Below are 20817 nucleotides of genomic sequence, written 5' to 3'. Positions count from 1 at the left end.
AGAAGACCTGAAGTCAATTCCCAGCAACCACATGGTGGCTCACAATCTATAATGAGATCTGGTACCCTCTTCTGGTACGCAAGCAGAACACTGTATACATAATAGATAGGATAGATAGATAGATAGATAGATAGATAGATAGATAGATAGATAGATAGACAGACAGACAGACAGACAGACAGACATCTCTTTTTTTAAAAAAAAAAGAAAAAAAGAAAAAGGAGGGGGAGGAGAAGACCTACAAGGAACAATGCAAGACAGATTGGGAACAAAGCAAAGGTTTCTCTACTACTGCCCAGTACATAGGAACATTCCTGAATTCAATACAGGAAGAAAAAAAAAGTAAAGGTATTCAGATAAGAAAGAAAAGCTAAACTACTTTATTCACAGATAATCTAACTGTAATGTAGAAAACTCCAAGAAATTTAGTGGAATGAAATGTTGGGAAAATAAGGTGAATATAAAAAAAAACCTTCAGAATTTTTGTAAGCCAAAAGTAAAATTTAAAAATAGTTTGATTTAAAGTATAGTGTGGTAGCAGAATGGGCAAGCTCAGCACTTAGAAGGTTGATTTGGAGGATAACAATAAGTTTGAGGTCAGCTGGGTTACTGAGTAAAACCCTGCTCCAACAATTAATTAATATAAATAAATAACCTAACTTAATTTTAATAATATTAAGAATATAATTAATATTACCTTTAATAGAACAATGAATTGTAAATACTCACAAAAAAAAATCTGCAAGCAGTAGACCTATAAACATATGAGACATTGTTCAGAGAAACTTAAAGTGACCTAAATAATTGGTCCTGAATTGAGAATTCAAGTACCCACATAAAAAACGTGGGGAGATGTTGGGTAGCAGTGGCACACACCTTTCTTTAATCCTAGCACTTAGAAGATAGAGGCAAGTGGATCTCCGAGTTGGAGGCCAGTCAGGTCTACAGAGTGAGATCCAGTATAACCAGAGCTACACAGAGAAATCCTGTCTTGAAAAACTAAACCAAACCAAAACCTGGGAAGAGTGCATCTGGGTGAAAGTAGACCCACCAATGGGACAGGACATGCTGATGGAGGTGGGTCTTGTATCTATCTGTTGCTTTCATTGGTTAATTAATAAAGAAACTGCTTGGTCTTTGATAGAACAAAAAATTAGGTAGGCAGAGTAGACAGAACAGAATGCTGGGAGAAAGAAACCAAGTCAGGAAGTCGCCATGATTCTCCCACTCCAGACAGTAAGCTCAGACAGGAATGAGAGCTAGGAAGGCCCCTTTAAATGGACGAAGCTCAACCTTTTAGGGGTGCTTCGGGAGAGGGCTCTCGGGAGGTGGCAGGTAAACTGAGTCCTGAATGACAAGAGGGAGCCTGTTAAGTACAGACTTGGGAAGAACTTTCCAACAAAAGGGGCAGCAAAGACACAGGTTAAGATCTTTCCTGGTAAGCCACCTTGTGGTGTTACACAGATTATTAGAAATGGGTTAGATCAATATGTAAGAGCTAGCCAATAAGAGGCTGAAACTAATGGGCCAGGCACTGTTTAAAAGAATACAGTTTCCGTGTAATTATTTCGGGGCATAAGCTAGCCACGTGGGAGCCAGGGCAGCCAAAACGGAGCCCACCGCTGCTCCCAGTGGCGGGACGCAGCCCCGCCGCTCTTATTACTACAACATGCAGGGACAGAAAAGGCAGATCCATGGAGCTCAGTGAGCCATCCTGTCTCAAGGTAAGGTGGAGGGTGAAAGACTTCTTGTGTGTAAGTACGTGTGTGTGCACATGTACACATGCATTCTCAGATGTACACTACACAGTGGCACATGAAATAATTAAATAAATCAGGGAGATAACATTTTTATAGACTAAACAGAACAACTGTTAAAGATGTCAATTCTAAGATATATAATATGGATTCAGGAAAACCCCAATGAAAATTCCAGGTGTCTTTAAAAAAATTTAAAAATCAACAAGGTAAAGTCAAATTTATAAATATGAAAATTGAAATTTAGAAAAGCAATACTAGAGGCTGTAGAGATGGTTCTTCCAGAGGACCTAGGTTCAATTCCTAGCACACACATGGCAGCTCTCAACTGTCTGTGACAGGGGATCCGACACCCTCACACAGACATACAACAAAACAAAAAACAAACAAACTAATGCATATAAAATAGAAAAAAAAAAGAAAAACAAGACTTTACCTTTGACTCCAAGACCTAACATAAAGCCACAATTTAAAAAAAAAAATGGTATTGGGGCTATAGAGATGGTAGGTCCTAGCATCCATATCAGGCAGCTCATAACCACTTGCAACTCCAGCTCCAAAGGGAATTTGGTATTTGTAGCCTCCTTGGAAAATTGCACTTAGTTGCATATATACAGATAAATACAACTTTTAAAAATAATAAAAATCTTTTTTAAAAAAGGAACTTGATAATGGTATTAAAAATATTTTTTAAAAAAATCAATACAGCAAAATGGAGACATGAGAAATAGAATATATATGTGTACACACACACACATAGAGAGAGAGAGATGTTTAGCATTCTTTTATGTAAAAGTACAAATGTAATTTGCTGGGGAAAAGTTGTGTGATGCTGTAGGAAATGGATGGCCATGTGTAAAAAATTCAGCCTTGACCTTGAACTCCTGCAGAAAAATTAAGACGAAACAGTCTAGAAAAATCAAAGAAAAAAATTCTAAGACTTTTAAAAGAAAACAGAGCTGGGCAGTGGTGACACAAGCCTTTAACCCCAGCACGTGGGAGGCAGAGGCAGGCAGATCTCTGAACCTGAGGCCAGCCTAGTCTACATAGCAAGTTCCAGGGCAGGTTCCAAAGGTACACAAAGAAATGTAAATGTAAGAGCATTTTAGACGCCACTTGTGAGACAATGACTTTTAGTCAGAATATTTTAAAGCATGAATTATCAAAAAAAATTAAAACTAGTAAAGCAGAATTTCTCAAAATTAAAATATTGTATTTGTTAGTAAGAAAATAAAGAAGGAGGCTGGAGAGATAGCTCAGCGGTTAAGAGCATTGGCTCTTCTCCCAGAGGACCCAGATTCAATCCCTAGCACCCACATGGCAGCCCACAATGGTCTGTCAACTCCAGTCCCAGGGAATCTGACACCTTCATACCAAATACACATAAAATAAAGTTAAAAAATATTTATAAAAAGAAATCAAAAGGGCTGGAGAGATGGCTCAGAGGTTAAGAGCACTGACTGCTCTTCCAGAGGTCCTGAGTTTAATTCCCAGCAACCACATTGTGGCTCACAACCATCTGTAATGGGGTCTGGTGCCCTCTTCATGTCCAGCAAGCATACAGACAGACAGAACACTGTATACATAAGAAATAAATAAATTAAAAAAAAAAAAAAAGAAATCAAAGAAACTGGACGTGGTGGTGCACACCTCTAATATCAGCACTCGGGAAGCAGAGGCAGGCAGAGTTCTGAGTTTGAGGCCAGCCTGGTCCATAGAGCAAGTTCTAGGACAGCCAGGAATACATAGAGAAACCACCCTGGCTCGGTGGGGGCGGGGGGACAACCACAAAAAGAAAAGAAAGGACAGTGTGCTAGGAAAATTTTTGTCAACTTGACACAAACTAGCATCGCTGGGGAGAGGGAACCACGATTGAGAAAATGCTTCCATCAAATTGCCCATAGGCCAGTCTCTGGAATTTTCTTGATTAGTGATTGATGTGGGAGGAACCAGCCCACTGGGGGTGGTGCCACCTTTGAGCAGGTGGTCCTGAGTTTAGAAAAGAAAGGTGAGCAGACTCTGTATTAGTTCCTACATGTAGGTTCCTGCCTTGAATTCCTGCCCTGACTTACTGCCATGATGGACAGTGTCATGTAATTAAGCATAAGGCAAATGAACCATTTCCTCCTAAGTTGTTATTCATCTGAATGTTTTATATCACAGCAAGACAAAGCAAACTAAGAAAAACAAGTAGAGGTGTAAGGAGTTCAAGGTTGTACTCTCTTCACTGAAGGTTTGGGGCTAACATGGGTTATACAAGACCCTATCACAAAAAAAGATGGGAATGGAGCTTAATGATAAAGCACTTATCTAGTATGCTCCCCAGCCTTGAGTTCAACTTCAAACACTGCAAATAAAATCAGGAATTAATGAATCAATGAATCAGTCATAGGAGAAAAATTCCTGATTGAAGAAAGGGATTATATCCACATAAAAATTCAGCAGTATTAATGTACACTTTTAATTTCAGCACTTGGAAGTCAGAAGCAGAAATGCTGAGTTTCAGGCCAACCAACAAACAAAAACTACACAATAAAATAATATCCCTTTCTTTTAAAACACCCAAACAAAACCAACAGATACAAAACAAAAAGCATACAACTCACTGACAACCACCACTCATCATACATCCAAAAATGGGGTGCGTATACGTAAGACTCTAAGATATTCTGCCAAAGATGGTTCACAAATGGTAAAAATGCACAAGAAAAGGTATTTACTAACCTTTTATCACTAGAAGAAAAAACAAACATATCTACAATCTACTAGATAGGTTAAAATCCAAACGGACAAATATCAAGTGTTAGCAAAATCATAGAATTTATGAACTGTCCTACACTGCTTGTGAGCATGTGAAAACTGAACACCAGAGTTGTGAGCTTTTGTAAAGTTTAAAATATACTTAGCACAAAACCTAGTAATCTTATTTCTAAATACTATTCCTCAAGAAAAATGAAAACATATGTTCATGTGAAAATTTACCTTAGAACGATCCTAACAGCTCTCCACATAGCCCAAAATTTGTATCACTTATAAGGCAGAAATAACACAGATGAAGCATTGAGACACAAAGCAGCATGGATGAAAGCCAAAGATCTGCTGCTGTCAGAAAAGGTTCACTGGGAAGACAGTACCATATGACACTACTTATCCATATTTACAATAACAGCACAACACTACCATTTAGCATTAATCCATATAACAAATTGTGGCTATCAAATTCTGGAGATAAAGACTAAGACATTTTTCATATAATTGCTCACGAATAGCAGTGATTACACAACCTGTTTGTCAAAACCCACCAAACTATGTTTATAATTTATAAGGTTTTTAAATACAACCAAAACTCAGTTTTAAAAAGTAACGCTACTCTTGTTACATGTAAGAGGCACAAGTGATAAATAACTAACTGCAAGGAAACACAGTTCCCCAGACACAACAGGACTAATGCACATGTGAGTTCACAGACCACACCAACAAATACAAGACCTGTACAGGTTCAAGCCAGATGGGGTCCCAGCCCTAAGAGAGGGAAGTGGACATGGGGTGCCACTACTACCCAAGAAGCTATTCTAAGAGGGAAACCCATAAACAGAGGAAAAATCAGTTTTTGCCAATGGACTCTCCCTGAGTATATCAACCACATTACTGGGCAGGCTGCAAGCCCAGGGGTAGTTGGCTAACACAAAACAAACTGACCAGTATTTTTGTAGACATTTTTTTTTTTTATTTTGCTTTGTTTGGACTTTTTTTTTCTTTTGCTTGCTTAATTTTCCTTTTTGTGAGTTGTTTTTTTTCTTGGTGTGTACTTCATTTTGTTGTTTTTGTTTGTTTTAAAGAAAGAAAGAACAAGAAAATAAAGTTGTGTGGGAAGGTGGAAAGGAGTCTATGAAAAATAGAAGGAGGGAGAAATATGATCAAAGGATGCTTATATGAAAATTTTTCTTTTTCTTTTGTTTGTTTGAGACAGGGTTTTTCTATGTAGCCCTGGCTGTCCTGAAACTTGCTCTGTAGATCAGACTGGTCTATCGCGAGTGCTGTGTTTTTTTCTTTCTTTCTTTCTTTTTTTGTTTTGTTTTTTTTATTTTTTGTTTATTTGCTGAAATGTCTTCAACAAAAATGTTTAAGACTACTATATTTATTGTGCATATGTGCAATCAGGGTTGCTAGTAAGTGGAAAGGGAGGAAGGAAAGATTGAACTCAGGCAAGGCAGCAAATACCTGTATTCAATGAGCCATCTCACTGTCCTGTCCTATTCTTTTGGGAAAACCCTTTCAATATGAAAAACAACCTACATGAATTTAACTAGTATACTTTTAACATACAAAAGTTAACTTGTAAAAAGAACATGTAAAATTAGCCAAATTTAGAGTTTAATGACAGAAAATTTAGATGTTTGTTTCATTTTTGGTTTTTAAGAGTTTCTTTGTGTAGTCCTGGCTGTCCTAGAACTCACTCTCTCTGTAGACCAGGCTAGTCTTAAGCTCTGAGATTCTCCTTCCTCTGCCTCCAGAGTGCTGGGACTGTAATATTTAGATTTTTAATGATCTTTAGTGATATGTATGTATGGTTAAGTACAGGTCTGTGCAGGAATCCCTAGAATCCACAAGAGAGTGTTGGGTTCCCTGGGGTTCCAGTTATAGGCAGCTATGAGCTGCATAACATAGATGAATAATCAAATCCATGTCCTCTACAAGAGCAGGAGATCTTAACTGCTAAGTTGTTTCTCCAGCTCCTGGTATTATTCTATCTTAAAATTATTTACTTTTTATCATGCTTGCACATGAATGTGGACCTATGCATGCTATATGGTATGTATGTGTGTGGGGTCAGAAGACAACTTAGAAGTGTCAGATTTCTCCTTTTACTACGTGGGTCACAAGGCTCAAACTCAGGCTATGAAGCCTGGTGACAAATACCTTTATCCTCTAGGAATATACCTCCTTGGCCCATTAAAAAAAGATTATAAAAAGCTCCCCCCCACACACTTTTTTTTAAATTTTATATGTATGTCTGTTCTGCATGCATGTATGTCTATGTAACACAAGTGTTCAATGTCTGTGAAGACCAGAAGAGGGCAGCTAATCCCCTTCACTGGAGTAATAGTTCAACTGTCACGTGGAAGCTGACAATCAAATCCTGGTCTTCTTTAAGAGCAGGAGCAAATGCTCTTTCACACTGAGCTGTCTCTCTAGGCCACTATAAAAATCTTTTCTTTTTTTGGTTTCGAGAAATGGTTTCTCTGTGTTCTGCAGATCAGGCTGACCTTGAACTTCCACAGAGCTGCCTGCCTCTGCCTCCCAAGTACTGGGCTTAAAGGCCTACACCACCATGCCCAGCAAAGGTTTTTAAAATAATAATCAAAACCTATAAATGGAAAAACAAAAGAAAAAGTTGTGTTTGAAAAAAAATGTGATAAATGACTTTTTTTTTTTTTTTACACTAAGAAACAAAGGCGCAAAAAAACTTAGGTGTACTAAACAATACATGAAAATATTTGGTTTGGGCTGCTACAAAGCTTTGTAAACAAAAAGAACTAATAAATATTGCTAAAACAAAGGAATACAAATTTTAAAAATCAAGCTTCGCTTACTCTTCGTCTGGGCTGGGGGAAGCCATCTCTGTGTCTCCTTCTTGTTCGGGAACGTGCCTGGATTCCCTGCCCTTTATTAAGTGGATCAAAGGATTCTGCAGTAACCAACAGAAAGCACAATTAAAATATGTAACACAAATTTAAAAAGAAACCAGAAAAAGAGAAGTTCTAATAATCATTAGTCTATTCTTAATTTGTGAAAAGAGCTTCAATTATACACTTAAAAAGAACAAAGAATTTAACACATAAATAAAAAGTTCATTATCAAGGAAATCTTTTATAGTTACTGTTGAAAAGATTTTTTAAAATTTCAAAAAAATCAAATTAACCACATATAAGAACCTTATAACAGACATTTACATTTATAAAATCAGGAAACTCTTGTGCCCTTGATAATCCCTAACACATCACAACTGCTTAATGATGCAAATGTGATGGAGGAAGGTCATTGGTTAAAAATAAAGAAACTGCTTGGCCCTCATAGGTTAAAACATAGGTGGGTGGAGTAAACAGAACAGAATGATGGGAGGAAGAGGAAGTGAGCTCAGACTCCACAGTTCTGCTTTCTGGAGCAGATGGCATACTTCAAGAAAAAAGAAGATGGGCATCGAAGAGGCACCTTATGGAATTTGATAGCCATTTGGGCAAGAAACTGCTCTTGCCTGGACTATTGCATAAACTGGACACAAAGAACCCGCAGAGAAAGGACTGCTGAACTTGCCTAAAGGTGAGATGATCTTTCGGGGTTCCTGATTTATGAAAGAGTCTGCGAGACATTCTGCAGGACCTAGCAGATAGTGACTGAACTACCTTTGAAATTTCCTGCTTCATGGAAAAGTCTCTGGATACTATGGGCCTGCAGGCCGAAGATGGATGCCCCAACGGTACAGAGAAACTTTGGGTGACTGTCCAGGCAGTGAGATGTCTCTGTCATTTCTAGAGTTTTGAAAATTGCTTACTTTTTGTTTGCTTAGGTAATATTGTATTCTTCTGGCGTCTTTGATGGAGTTGAAGAATAGATAGTTATAGTTTTCCATTGTTATGATAAAAGATAAAATAGATATAACTGTTTTGTCATATGCAATTTTGCTATGTTAAAGTTAAAGCCTTCCATTTTTTTTGTTTAAACAGAAAAAGGGGAAATGATGGAGGAAGGTCATTGGTTAAAAATAAAGAAACTGCTTGGCCCTCATAGGTTAAAACATAGGTGGGTGGAGTAAACAGAACAGAATGCTGGGAGGAAGAGGAAGTGAGCTCAGACTCCACCGCTCTGCTCTCTGGAGCAGATGCCATGCTCCCCTCTCCCCGGCAGATGCAATAAAGCTCCGACCCAGGATGGACATAGGCTAGAATCTTCCCGGTAAGCGGACCTTGGGGTGCTACACACATGAACAGAAATGGGCCAAGCAGTGTTTAAAAGAATACAGTTTGTGTGTATAAAGCTAGCCGTGCAGGAGCCAGGCAGGACGAAAAGCAGGCCCGCAGCTCCCTACTACACAAATGTGGAACCTTGATAATCTTATGAAATAGATGACCTTCAGTAGTCAGGTTAGGCTGCACAAACCTGAAGGAAAATCTGCCTCCAGATCTTGTTCTGTTTCCCCTTTGGAGAACTGTTTCAGTTCTGAATCAGCTTCTTGCACAGCATTTGACTTTAAGGCATAATGATTCAGCTCTTCCTCCCAGCTATGCGGCGTTGAAACTGCCTCTGATTCAAGATCACCGCTATATGTGCTTCCTTGGTCTGAAAGTGATGAAAACAAGCATGCTCTCTTGACATATTTAAAACTCTAATGAGCCCCTGCATGCTGAAAACTGAAAGATGGTTAACAGATAATTACCTAGGCACAACTAATAAAGTAAGTGTGGTTGGAAAGACGACTCCATCAGTAAGTATTTGCTTTGTATGCGTTTCATCCCCAGAACCCATGCTTAAAAAAACAAAGGGACAAGCATCATAGCATGATGTAATCCTAGCACCAAGGGGGCAGAGATAGGTGAATTCCTGGTGTTTGCTAGCTAGCCAGCCCAGCCTATCTGGCTAGTTCAAGACCAGTGAGAAAACACTACCATTCGCCCCTCAATGGATGGTGATTGAGGAAAGACACCCAAAGATGTCACCTAACCTCTATATGCACTGGTCACATACATGCACGTATACCCACATTCACATGTACAGATACACACACACACACACACACAGAATTCAGCATCTTGTTTAACAGCTCCACAAAACTGGATTCCTATTCTTGGTGAGCACCACAAAGCATCATCTCAATCTTTAAAACATTTGACGCAGTTATTATTTGCATTACAAATTAGCATGACAGTCAGTTGGTGCATCTCATAAATTAGGAAAAATTATAAAATACTAAACCCAAGGATAATAATGTTCATGAGTTTCTATTGTTAGCAAAGCATAATATTTCTAAAAACTAAAATATATTTGTAAATACAAACCTTTTTCAAATATCTTGGTATCTAGAAAGAGTTCTTGTTCAGAAGTTTGAGATTCTAAAGAAAAAAAGCAAACAAACACATTGCATCTCAAATAAAATTATTTCATGATAAGTATTACAATAGAGACAATCAGACTAATAGGTAAATAGCCTTCTATACATAAGGCCTGATTCATTATATAATGAAACATCTGTAATAAAAGAAGTTAAATCAACAATGCTGTCAGCAATGTTTACACTTCTAAGTAGCAATGTGAGAGAAGCCATGGTGAAAGGAATTTTGCTTTTGATTTTGTATTCGTTTGCCATTTGAAGTCCTTTTATATAGTTATACATGTACACAGACACACATGCAAAAAAAACCCGATCAATTATTCCAATTAAATACGTCTTTTACATTTACCTCTAAAGGCCAAAAAGACTTAGAATAGAAATAATTGTTATATGAGCATTAAGCACATAAAACTAAGGCCAACATGATTCAATGAAAAATGAGATATTTGAAATGAAGTTCAGAGAATGAATATTTTTTTTAAATATTTATTTATTTATTTATTTATTTATTTATTTATTTATTTATTAATTACAATATTCTGTCTGTGTGTATGCCTGCAGGCCAGAAGAGGGCACCAGACCCCATTACAGATGGTTGTGAGCCACCATGTGGTTGCTGGGAATTGAACTCAGGACCTTTGGAAGAGCAGGCAATGCTCTTAACCTCTGAGCCATCTCTCCAGCCCCCTCAGAGAATGAATATTAAAAAAAAAATACTTTCTCAGCTTACTCAGGAAAACATTTTGGCTTTTCTTTTATTTTTTACTGAAACCAAAGGGAAATTATTCCCAAATCCTATTTCTCCTTACTGTATTCCTTAACCACTTTACTTTACCTGAAGTGATTCCAAATGTTTATCTTGAAGTTAGTTTACTTTCTAAAGCTTTTCTGACTCAACATTATATGAAAGCAAAGATATCCATCATAAGACAGAGAACCCACCTTTAATCCCAGCACTCGGGACGCAGAGGCAGGCGGATCTTTGTGAGTTGGAGGCCAGCCTGGTCTACAAGAGCTAGTTCCAGGACAGGCACCAAAGCTACAGAGAAACCCTGTCTCAAAATACCAAAAAAAAAAAAAAAAAAAAAGACAGAGAACACAAACAAATGTTGAATAGCAATGTGGTGGAGAAGGTGCCCCTCCCCTTTGTGGAGACTAGTTTTTGCTATTATAGAATTCAGCCTGGCTATATGAATCTCTTGCCTGACCATCTCAAATGCTAGAATAATCAATATGTGCTACCATGCCTGTCTACAAAAGGTAAATTTAAAGTAAGGTTTATCATCATGATTTGTATCAACTTTTAAACTAAATATAATATCAGAAGTTAAAAGATGTTCAAGCAAAGGAATAATATTCTAATATTCTAATACATTAAAGAGGAAAATCATAGGAAATACTGATAATAATAAATAAGCTTCCAATGAATTCAGTATGTATGATTTACAAATTTGGTCAGTTAAGAGCACATTATACTCTTGTAGATCGCCGAGTTCAGTTCCAAATATCTACAAATGTCTGTAACCCAACCTTCAGGGTATCCTCTTGGCCTCCTCGGGTTTTGTCCTTAAGTGCACAAACCCATGCACAAGATATATACTTACATGCACATAATTAAAATTCACACATATCCTCATGTGGTGGTGGGACATGCCTTTAATACCAGCACTTCAGAAGCAGTGGCAGGCAGATCAGTTCAAGGCCAGCCTGGTCTATACAATGAGTTCCATGACAGTCAGGGCAACACAGAAAACCCCTGTCTCAAACCACCACTAGAACACCACCCACCTCACTGACCCCTTCCCAAAAAACAAAACCACAAACCTTTGAAAGATTCAAACCTGATGGTAACACAACAGGAAACTTTGAATTGTTTCTCCATGTGCAATAATGCTCAAAAATTTTCCTAGTACCTATTAAGTAAAACCAAACACACCAGCTAGCTGTACATGGTAGCCAACGATGGTAACAGTGGGAGTGACGGGAATAGAAGGATCAGCAGTTCAAGAGCAGTTTGTACTGCATGACACCATGTTTCAAAAGACAAAAAAAAAAAAAAAAACCCTCAAACCTCATTAGTTGTTAAAATCTACCAGTGAGTAAAAGAAAAAAAAAATGGTATTTGGCTCAAAAAACACAAAGAACATTATTCTGTTCATTTATAACATATGAAAATGTTTTTGTGCTTCATATTTCAACAACTGAATTTTCTCTCTATCTTCCTATAACTATACGTTAAGATGATACAATCAAGATTAGAAAGCTTTCTGGGAAACAGATCAGAAAGTTCCTTTCGTGTTGTGGGCCATCTCTCTCTCTCTCTCTCTCTCTCTCTCTATATATATATATATATATATAGCCTGTACAAAACTAACATCCTATTTCAATATGAGAAATGTCAATTAAGCAATACTCCCTTCACAGGCTGGTTCAGAAGACTAAATGCAGGAAAACATACAATACACTTGACTATGAGGAGCACACAAGAATAAATGTCATCTATTATCATCATCATTATTCCAAACTAACAGAATCAGACCTCTCTATAGGCAACTGAACCAACAGGCTTTCTGTCCTATGCTTCTGTTTAGTAACATCAGCATGCTGTTGATTATAGATTAGGAATTAAATGCATGGAACATAGGTTTGGATATAAGGATTAAAATAAAAAAATAACATGAAATTGAAAATTACTTCAGATTAAAGTATATTGTAGAACTGTAGATGAGCTTTAAAAAAAAATCTTTAAAGACAACACCAACCTCCTTGGGATAGACTCTTCTCCTTCTCTTCATCCTCTGCAATCATTTCTGCCATCTCAAGGAGATCGGCTTCAAATGGATGTGTTGGAAGCTTTTCTTTAATATCTTCAATACTCTCAGTAGCTTTATCTTCATTATCCACAGAGGATGGAATAAGCATGGGAACAGGCAACTGAAAGAACAAGAACCAAAGGCTTCTTTTTTTCCGTGTGTGACACACACACACAAAACTCTTCACTATCTTATTTTTACAAGACATGGTCTGCCACTAAACACAGAGATGGCAGACTGGTTTGCCTAGCCAACAAGCTCCAGGGATCTTCCTGTCTCTGACTTCCAAGCACTGGGATTATATTACAATTATGTGTGGCTTTTACATCAATGCTGGACTTTGAACTTGAAGCGCGGTGCCTGCATAACAAGCACTTTACTGACTGAGCCACCCCAAAACCCTAAGGGTTTCATATTTTAAAATTTTTTTAATTTATTTTTATTTTATGTGCATTGGTCTTTTCCTGTGGGTGTTAGGTCCCCAGGAACTGGAGTCACAGACAGTTGTAAGCTGCTGTATGGATGCTGGGAATTGAACCTGGGTCCTCTGAGAGAAGAGACAGTGTTCTTAACCACTGAGCTATCTCTTCAATCCCTGCCCCCAGAATTTCTTACACAATAGGTTTGTTGTCAGAATCTGTAAACTGGCATAAATACTAAAATAATAAAAAAAAGATACTTTCATTGCTGAAATTATGAATCTTTGTAGTTCATTTTTATAAGGCTAGAATGATTTAAATAAAAATAAGCATGAAAGATGATTAAAAATAAGTAAGCAAGGTGGGCAGGGTGTCACAAGCCTTAAAACCCAGAACATGGAAGGCAGAGGTAGGTGGACCTCTGTGAGTTTGAGGCCAGTCTGAACTACATAGTGCTTCTACTAACAGTCACAACTATATATTGAAATTCTTTCTGAAAACTAAAAACAATTAAAAGATAGATAGATAGATAGATAGATAGATAGATAGATAGATAGATAGATAGATAGATAGATAGATAGATAGATAGATAGAGATAGTACTCTTCTGGATACTCAACGAAGTCCTTCTGAATCTTTCAAAAGAATAATTCTACAACATAAAAATCAGGTTTTTTTTATATTTCTTGCTTCACATTTTCCAAACTGTCAAATGAGAAATATATTTAATAAAAAGTGAGAAATAGTGATGGGTACCTTCTTTTACCTGTACTACACTTCAGAACTCTTTTAATTTTTATTTCATTTATCATCATCATAATCATTATGTTTTAGCATGTTCTTTGGAAATGTGTGCATGGTCAGAGGACAATGTATGGAGTCAGTTCAATCTTTCCACCTTTACTAAGGTTCCAGAGACTGAACTCAGATCAGTAGCCTTGCTTAACTGGACAGGAAGCACCATTACCAGTTCAATGACCATGCTGGCCCATAATTCAGGATTCTAACATTCATAGTTTCAATTTTTTCTTTTCTATTTGAATGATCTCACTACCTCTTTTAGTAGTGGCATTTCATTTGTATTTTAATAAACAAAGCTTGCCCAAAGATCAGAAAAGTAAAACAGTCACACTGGCCAGCCTTAAAGACCAGGAAGCAATGACACACACCTTTAATCCCAGTAGTCACATCAGTTTGCCATAGAAACAAGGAGGTAGTGGTGCCTGCCCTTAATCCAAGAACTAGAGAGGATTATAAAACAGGAGGAGACAGTTTCTCAGTCTTATTCTGAGATTCCTGGAGGCAGGATCACCATTTCAGACTGAGGCAGAGGTTAAGAGCCTGTGGCTGTCTGTTTTGCTTTTCTGACCTTCAGGTTTAACCCCAATATCTGCCTCTGAGTTTTTATTAATTGTGCTACATTAGGCACCCAACCTCTGAAGTACAAATTCACAAAAAAGCCATTTGCCCAAGGCTTTATAACCACTGGAACAGGCCAGAGCCGAACCCAAACCTAGCCACCTGGGTTTAGAAGAGAAACTGGAACTCCCAGCTCCCTTCTGCCCAGGTTAGTTTCCATGTAAAGGTGGAATATACACAAAGGATCGGGATATTGTATGTTATTGTGTTGTCCTTGAATGGTCTGACTGCTGAGGAAGGAGCAACAGCTGCTAAGAGACATTTGATTATAAATGCTGCTGCATTAATCTAGACTATGTATTTTGAAAATGCCTTGATTACAAAATTTAAGTCAAAAGATATGTTAGTTGGGAGAAGAGATTTTGCTTTTGTTCCACAAGAAGTGAGAGACTGTGGATTCATTATGGATTAATAAAAATAAGGTCCGAATGAGGAAGACCCCCTGAAAAATCTGATAGGAGCAGATAGCCCAGATGATCCAACGTTTCTGAGCACCTCAGTTGGAGTTTCCTAAGTTCTACATTCAGAACAACTTCAAGACTGCTGGCTGAGATGATCCAGCTTCACAGAATACTCAAGTCAGGACGTGAACATAATCCTAAATTTTCTTTGGGTCCTCGTAAGATTATCAATGGCCAAAATCAGCAGGAATTAGTCTAGAAAACTATGCCCACTTTCCCCCAAAAAATGGATTATGGATGTTTCTCTTTGTTTAGTGTGTTGGTTACAAGTTGTTATGGATAATGGTCAGAAAAAAAAGCTACACAAGGAAATTAGATTCAAGGTTCTTGTTTTGAAAAGAAAAAGAAAAAAGGGATACAGATATGACAGGACAAAAGGATGGATAATGGAACCTACTCTGAAAAGAAAACGGGAGGATATAGAAATGGTAAAATAAAAAGGAAGATTATTGAATCTACTTTTAAAATGCAACTATTAGTTTTAAATGTTTTACACTGGATTGGACTTTCATATATTGTATACAAAGATTGTATATTGATAAAATTTGAGATTTTGTTAAAACATACTATACATACATTTCTACTCTTGTATACAGCTCATTTAACAATGTAATGCAATTTTCTAGTCTTTGAAAGTTTATTACCAACTATTTAGGATAATAAGGAAATGCAGGTTAGTAATTAGTCACCCATTATAATCAAACTTATAGTCACATTAGGTATGTTTTCAAGGTCAAATAAAGATATATTTTAGATAGACAGTTCATCTTCAAACACTTCAGAGATGTATAGAATATGGCATTTTAAGATGTTTTAATAACAAAGGCTCTTTTTTGTGAAAATGAGACATGTCTACTCCTGAGAGCATCAATCTACTTCAGAGAAGATAATGGGCAGCATGGAAGAAACTCCACATGGAGTTTACCTTTCTTGTGGCACATACAAGTCACTAACAAGAGAATGCCCTTGCCTAGACTGCTAACAGTATGGTGTCCTAATTAGACAAGCAGGACACTAAAGAAAGTGATTGCCAAACATTGTCAAGACAAGGAGGGACAGCTCTTCAGAATATCCTGTCTCACAGAAGTCTGCCAGATATGCTGGATCTGTAGGCTGAAGATGGATGCCCCAATGTTACAGAGGAACTTTGGGTGACTGTTCAGGCAACCAGCTGTTTCTGTCATTACTCACATGTTTTGGAAGTAACTTGCTTGCACTTCCTGCTTACTTAGTTAATATTATTTCCTTCTTGGGTCTCTGAGGAAGTTAAAGACTAGATAGTTATAGTTTTCCTTGTTTACCTGACACAGAAAGCTAGTTGTGATAGAAAGTAAATTAGGTACAAGATTTAGGACTCACCAATATAAGATAGATATGGAGCATTTTCTCTGAATTTATCAAATGCAAATGGACTAAATATATTGATATACTTTTGCCAGTATATATTGTATATAGTTATTGTATTTATTGTAAATCGTTTTTTTTACATCAGTTATAGCCTTTTTTAAGTTTTAGACAAAAAGGGGAAATGCAGAGGCATTTCATTTGTATTTTAATAAAAAAAAGCTTGCCCAAAGATCAGAAAGTAAAACAGTCACACTGGCTAGCATTAAAGACCAGGCAGCAATGACACATATGTAAAATCCCAGTACCCACAGAAACCAGGTGGTAGGTGTGTATGCCCTTAATCCGTGAAATAGGATTATGAAATGGGAAGAGACAGCTCTCAGTCTCAGTCTCATTCTGAGATTCCTGGAGGCAGGTTCACCATTTCAGACTGAGGTAGAGGTTAAGACCCAGCGGCTGGCTATTTTGCATTTCTGACCTTCAGGTTTAACACTAATATCTGCCTCTGAGTTTTTATTAACCGTGGATTTACTTTATTTGTATGAATGTTTTACCTGCATATAAGTATGTGTACCACATGCATGCCTGAAACTCACAGAGGTCAGAGGAAGGCAACAGATCCCCTAGAACTAACTGGATTCACAAATGGCTGAGCCACTATATGGGTACTAGGAATAAAACCTGAGTCCTCTGAATCTCTAAAGTACTTGTTTTGTTATTTTGAGGCAAAGTCTGACTCTAACCAAAACTGGCATGGAGCATACTATATAGCCCAGGCTGACCTTCAGGTGGCTTCAATCCTCCTCCCTCAGCCTCACAAGTACTGGGATTACAGTTGTGAGCCAACATGCTACATCATAATGTTCTTTCAAAAGATAAAGTATGAGCAAAAGAAATCTTCTACATTCTCCATAATAAATAACAACAGTAATATAACAGCCATCAAACAAAATTAGATATATTTTACCAACAAGTAAAACATTTCATTACACAGCTGTAAAATTATAAATGAGGAAAATGCAAGTTAAATTAGATTTACTCTTTCAATGATTACTCACAGGAACTGGAATCCCAAAGGGGACAGGAGTATACTGAGTATAAAGATGAAGAGGTATAGGAACAAACACTGGCACAGGAACTGGTACCACCATAACCTGGGGCTCACTTGGAGTATCTTCTAATGAAAAAAAGCATACACAGACAAAAAGAGTTAGAAACAATTTAACGAAATTCCATCTTAAAAGAGGAGAGAATTTGTGTCAGGCAGCACACACCTTTAAATTCCAGCACCTGAGAGGCAGAAGCAGGCAGATCTCTGAGTTCAAGGCCAGTATGGTCTACAAAGGGAGCTCCAGGAAAGCCAAGGCTATACAGAATAACTGTCTCAAAAAAGTAAAATGAAAAATAAAACAAAAAAGGGGGAGAATTTACATTTGAGAAAGGGCAAGTATTCAACAAATGATGCCAAGAACTAAATTATGTGTATGTAGAAGAATGAAACACCTTGATTTGTCATAATGCAAAAATATCAGTCCAAAATGAATTGGAAATGTTCATGCAAGGCAAGCAAAATAATTAAAAGTATATACAGGAGCCGGGCGGTGGTGGCGCACGCCTTTAATCCCAGCACTTGGGAGGTAGAGGCAGGCAGATCTCTGTGAGTTCGAGACCAGCCTGGTCTACAAAGAGCTAGTTCCAGGACAGGCTCCAAAACCACAGAGAAACCCTGTCTTGAAAAACCAAAAAAAAAAAAAAAGTATATACAGAAGAAACGATTCAGGATACTGTTCTGAGGAAAGATTTTTCTTTAATATTTGACCCCAAGGAAAGTGGCAACAACATCTAATTGGCCAAAGACACTATATCAAACTCAAAATGTTATATAGAAAAACAATTTGGGAGCTAAGAGACAAGTTACAGCCGGTCAGTGGTGGTACACACCTTTAATCACAGCACTTGGGAGACAGAGGTAGGTGCTCAGTGAGCTCAAGGCTAGCCTGGTCTATAGAATGATGTCCAGAACTGGGTCCATAGCTACCGTAAAATCCTTTCACAAAAAAAGGGGGGGGGACCCCAAACATACACACACACACACACACAAAAAACCCTAACATAATGTACAAAATATTGGCAGATTATACGTCTGACAAAAGATTACTATCTAGAATACAGGAGAAATTCAAGCAAATAAAGAGCAAAAGAACAACTAACCTGATTTACAATTGATCAAATGGTCTAAGATGATATCTCTCCAAAGAATACATATAAATGGACAATGGTTATAACCTGCAAGAGTACACTCTAATTGAAGACTTTGATCAGGTGGTATTGTTGGTGGGCGATGGAAACTTAAGGAGGACCTTGATCAATGAGGTGGGGGGTTACACGCTTATTAGACAGCATACAGTAGGAGTTTCTCTGTTCTTGGAAAATCGCTTGTTCCCACAGATACTCATCTCAATATCACTCACACCATGTGGTAACTGAGTTCAGGGAGTGTGTGTCATCCCCAAGCCTGTGTAATCCCCAAAATGATGTGCTCAATAAACTTTTTCTGTTTAATTAGCTGACTTGGATATTTCATTGTAAGGAAGTAACTATGTCAATAAAAATGAAAAAATATTCAGTGTCACTAATGATCACCAGGAAAATGTCTATCAAAATTATAATAACAGGGTTGAAGAGACAGTTGAGCAAAAAAGTGTACTTGCTTGCTCTTAAAAAGGACCTGGATTCAGTGTCCAGCACCAGCATCAGGTGGTTCAAACTACCTATAACTTGAGTTTCAGATAACTCAATGCTCCCTTCTAGCTTCTGTGGTAGTTTATTTGTACTAAGTACAAATAACATAAGAATGCATACAAACACATAAATAAAAATAAATTTTATAAAATTAAAATGAAATACAATTTCATCCCAGTGAGAATGACTACCACCAAAAAGGAAGGAAAAAAGTCCTGGTGAGGACTGAGGAGGGGGAACTCTCTAATATTCCTGGTGGGCACTACAAATTAGTATGGCCATTATAAAAATAGTGAGAAGGTTCTTCAAAAATATGATGGTAATTCTCAGGAGAGAACCAACTATGTAAGGGGAGCATGTTCTCTGACACGCTCTCCACGGCACATGCATGAGCACACAGGTAAGACAAAGAATGAGTCAACTCTATTCAAAGGAACCTTTCAAGTAAATTTCAGGGAATATGAATATTCACTGTTTGGGAACAACAGCCTACATGATGACAACATTTCATCTGGAATTCCTTTCTAGTTTAAAAACTCTAGGACCTGTGGTTGGCATTAATAGAGGCTATCGAGAAACGCAAAGAAGATGAAGGCTATGAAAAGAATTTGTGGGCAACTGTCTTGAATGTGCAAAACAAATGGAAATTAGTATTTTTTTTTTCTTCATTTTTTGAGACACGGTTTTGCTATAGTTTTAGAGCCTGTCCTAGAATTAGCTCTTGTAGACCATGCTGGCCTCAAACTCAGAGATCCACCCGCCTCTGCCTCCTGGGTGCTGGGATTAAAGGGGTACACCACCACAGCCCCGGCTTGGAAATTTTTATTTCTAAGAACAGTGAGTTTATGACATTCCAGTGATTACCTGCTCCAGCATTTAAGCTCAGCTCAGCACAACTTGAAATATTACTTAACTCTGGCTAGCTGTGTCAAGAAGAATGGACTTCTCTGTCTCTGGAGACACAATTAAAGCTTTTAAAACTCACTACAAGGGCTGGAGAGTTGGCTCAGTAGTTAAAAGCACTTGTTATTCCGCAGATGATCCAAGTTCAAATCACAATATCCACCTGACAACTCCTTTGTAACTCCTTTCAGAAGGGATCCAATGGCCCTTCTGACTTCCACACACATACATACATACATACATGTAGGTAGGGAATTCACACACATAAAATAGAAACTAAAAACAAAAACTCACTAGGAAAGGGTAAGTCCCTAACATTTCTCATTAGGGGATGAATTCTTGGTGAGTGTAGGTAGAAGGATAGGGTTGTTCTTCAATCAGTTTTCATTCACAAGATGGAGGTTCTACCCAAAAACGAACAGCAGACAGGCTAACAACACTGGGATTCTAGACACTCGCCCCAGATCACATACTGAGTAGGATGACTGTTAGGCTGAGTAAGAACACAACATAACCCTGTGCAGAATTCAGAGAAGCAGTGCAGAGATTTTGTACAGAGGTAGAGACAGCTCCTAAGAAAGTATGGAACCTTTCCAAGGCAACTGATCTTTTTGTTTTAAGACAGGTTTCTCTACAGGTAACCCTGGCTGGCTAAGAACTCATTATGTAGATAACATACAGGCCTGAAACTCAGAGCTCTGTCCTCCTCTTCCTCATGAGAGCTAAGACTGAAAGGCAAGCATCACCACTCTTAGCGCAATTGACTTTTGTTTATTTGTTTGTTTTTTGAGACAGTGTTTCTCTGTGTAGCGTTGATAATCCTCGAACTCAGAGATCTGCCTGCCTCTGC

At 37.7% G+C, this 20817-nt stretch overlaps 1 protein-coding gene across 5 annotated transcripts in view; it reads right to left on the bottom strand.

Annotated features, from left to right (window-relative positions):
* The window catches only part of Zmym4 (zinc finger MYM-type containing 4), a 127107-nt gene that overhangs the window by 21616 nt on the left and 84674 nt on the right, over positions 1–20817 (bottom strand). For all 5 annotated transcript variants that reach the window (XM_057784085.1, XM_057784083.1, XM_057784082.1 and 2 more), the window contains 5 exons: positions 17381–17499; positions 12627–12798; positions 9812–9865; positions 8916–9095; positions 7352–7446 (listed from right to left, as the gene is read on the bottom strand). In XM_057784085.1, the coding sequence (XP_057640068.1) occupies positions 7352–7446; positions 8916–9095; positions 9812–9865; positions 12627–12798; positions 17381–17499 (620 nt within the window). The remainder of the gene's footprint in view (positions 1–7351; positions 7447–8915; positions 9096–9811; positions 9866–12626; positions 12799–17380; positions 17500–20817) is intronic.

This window comes from Chionomys nivalis, chromosome 11 (assembly GCF_950005125.1).
Source record: "Chionomys nivalis chromosome 11, mChiNiv1.1, whole genome shotgun sequence".
NCBI lineage: Eukaryota > Metazoa > Chordata > Mammalia > Rodentia > Cricetidae > Chionomys > Chionomys nivalis.
Note: the sequence above shows the minus strand (reverse complement) of the source record. Positions and strands in the feature narration are given on the sequence as shown.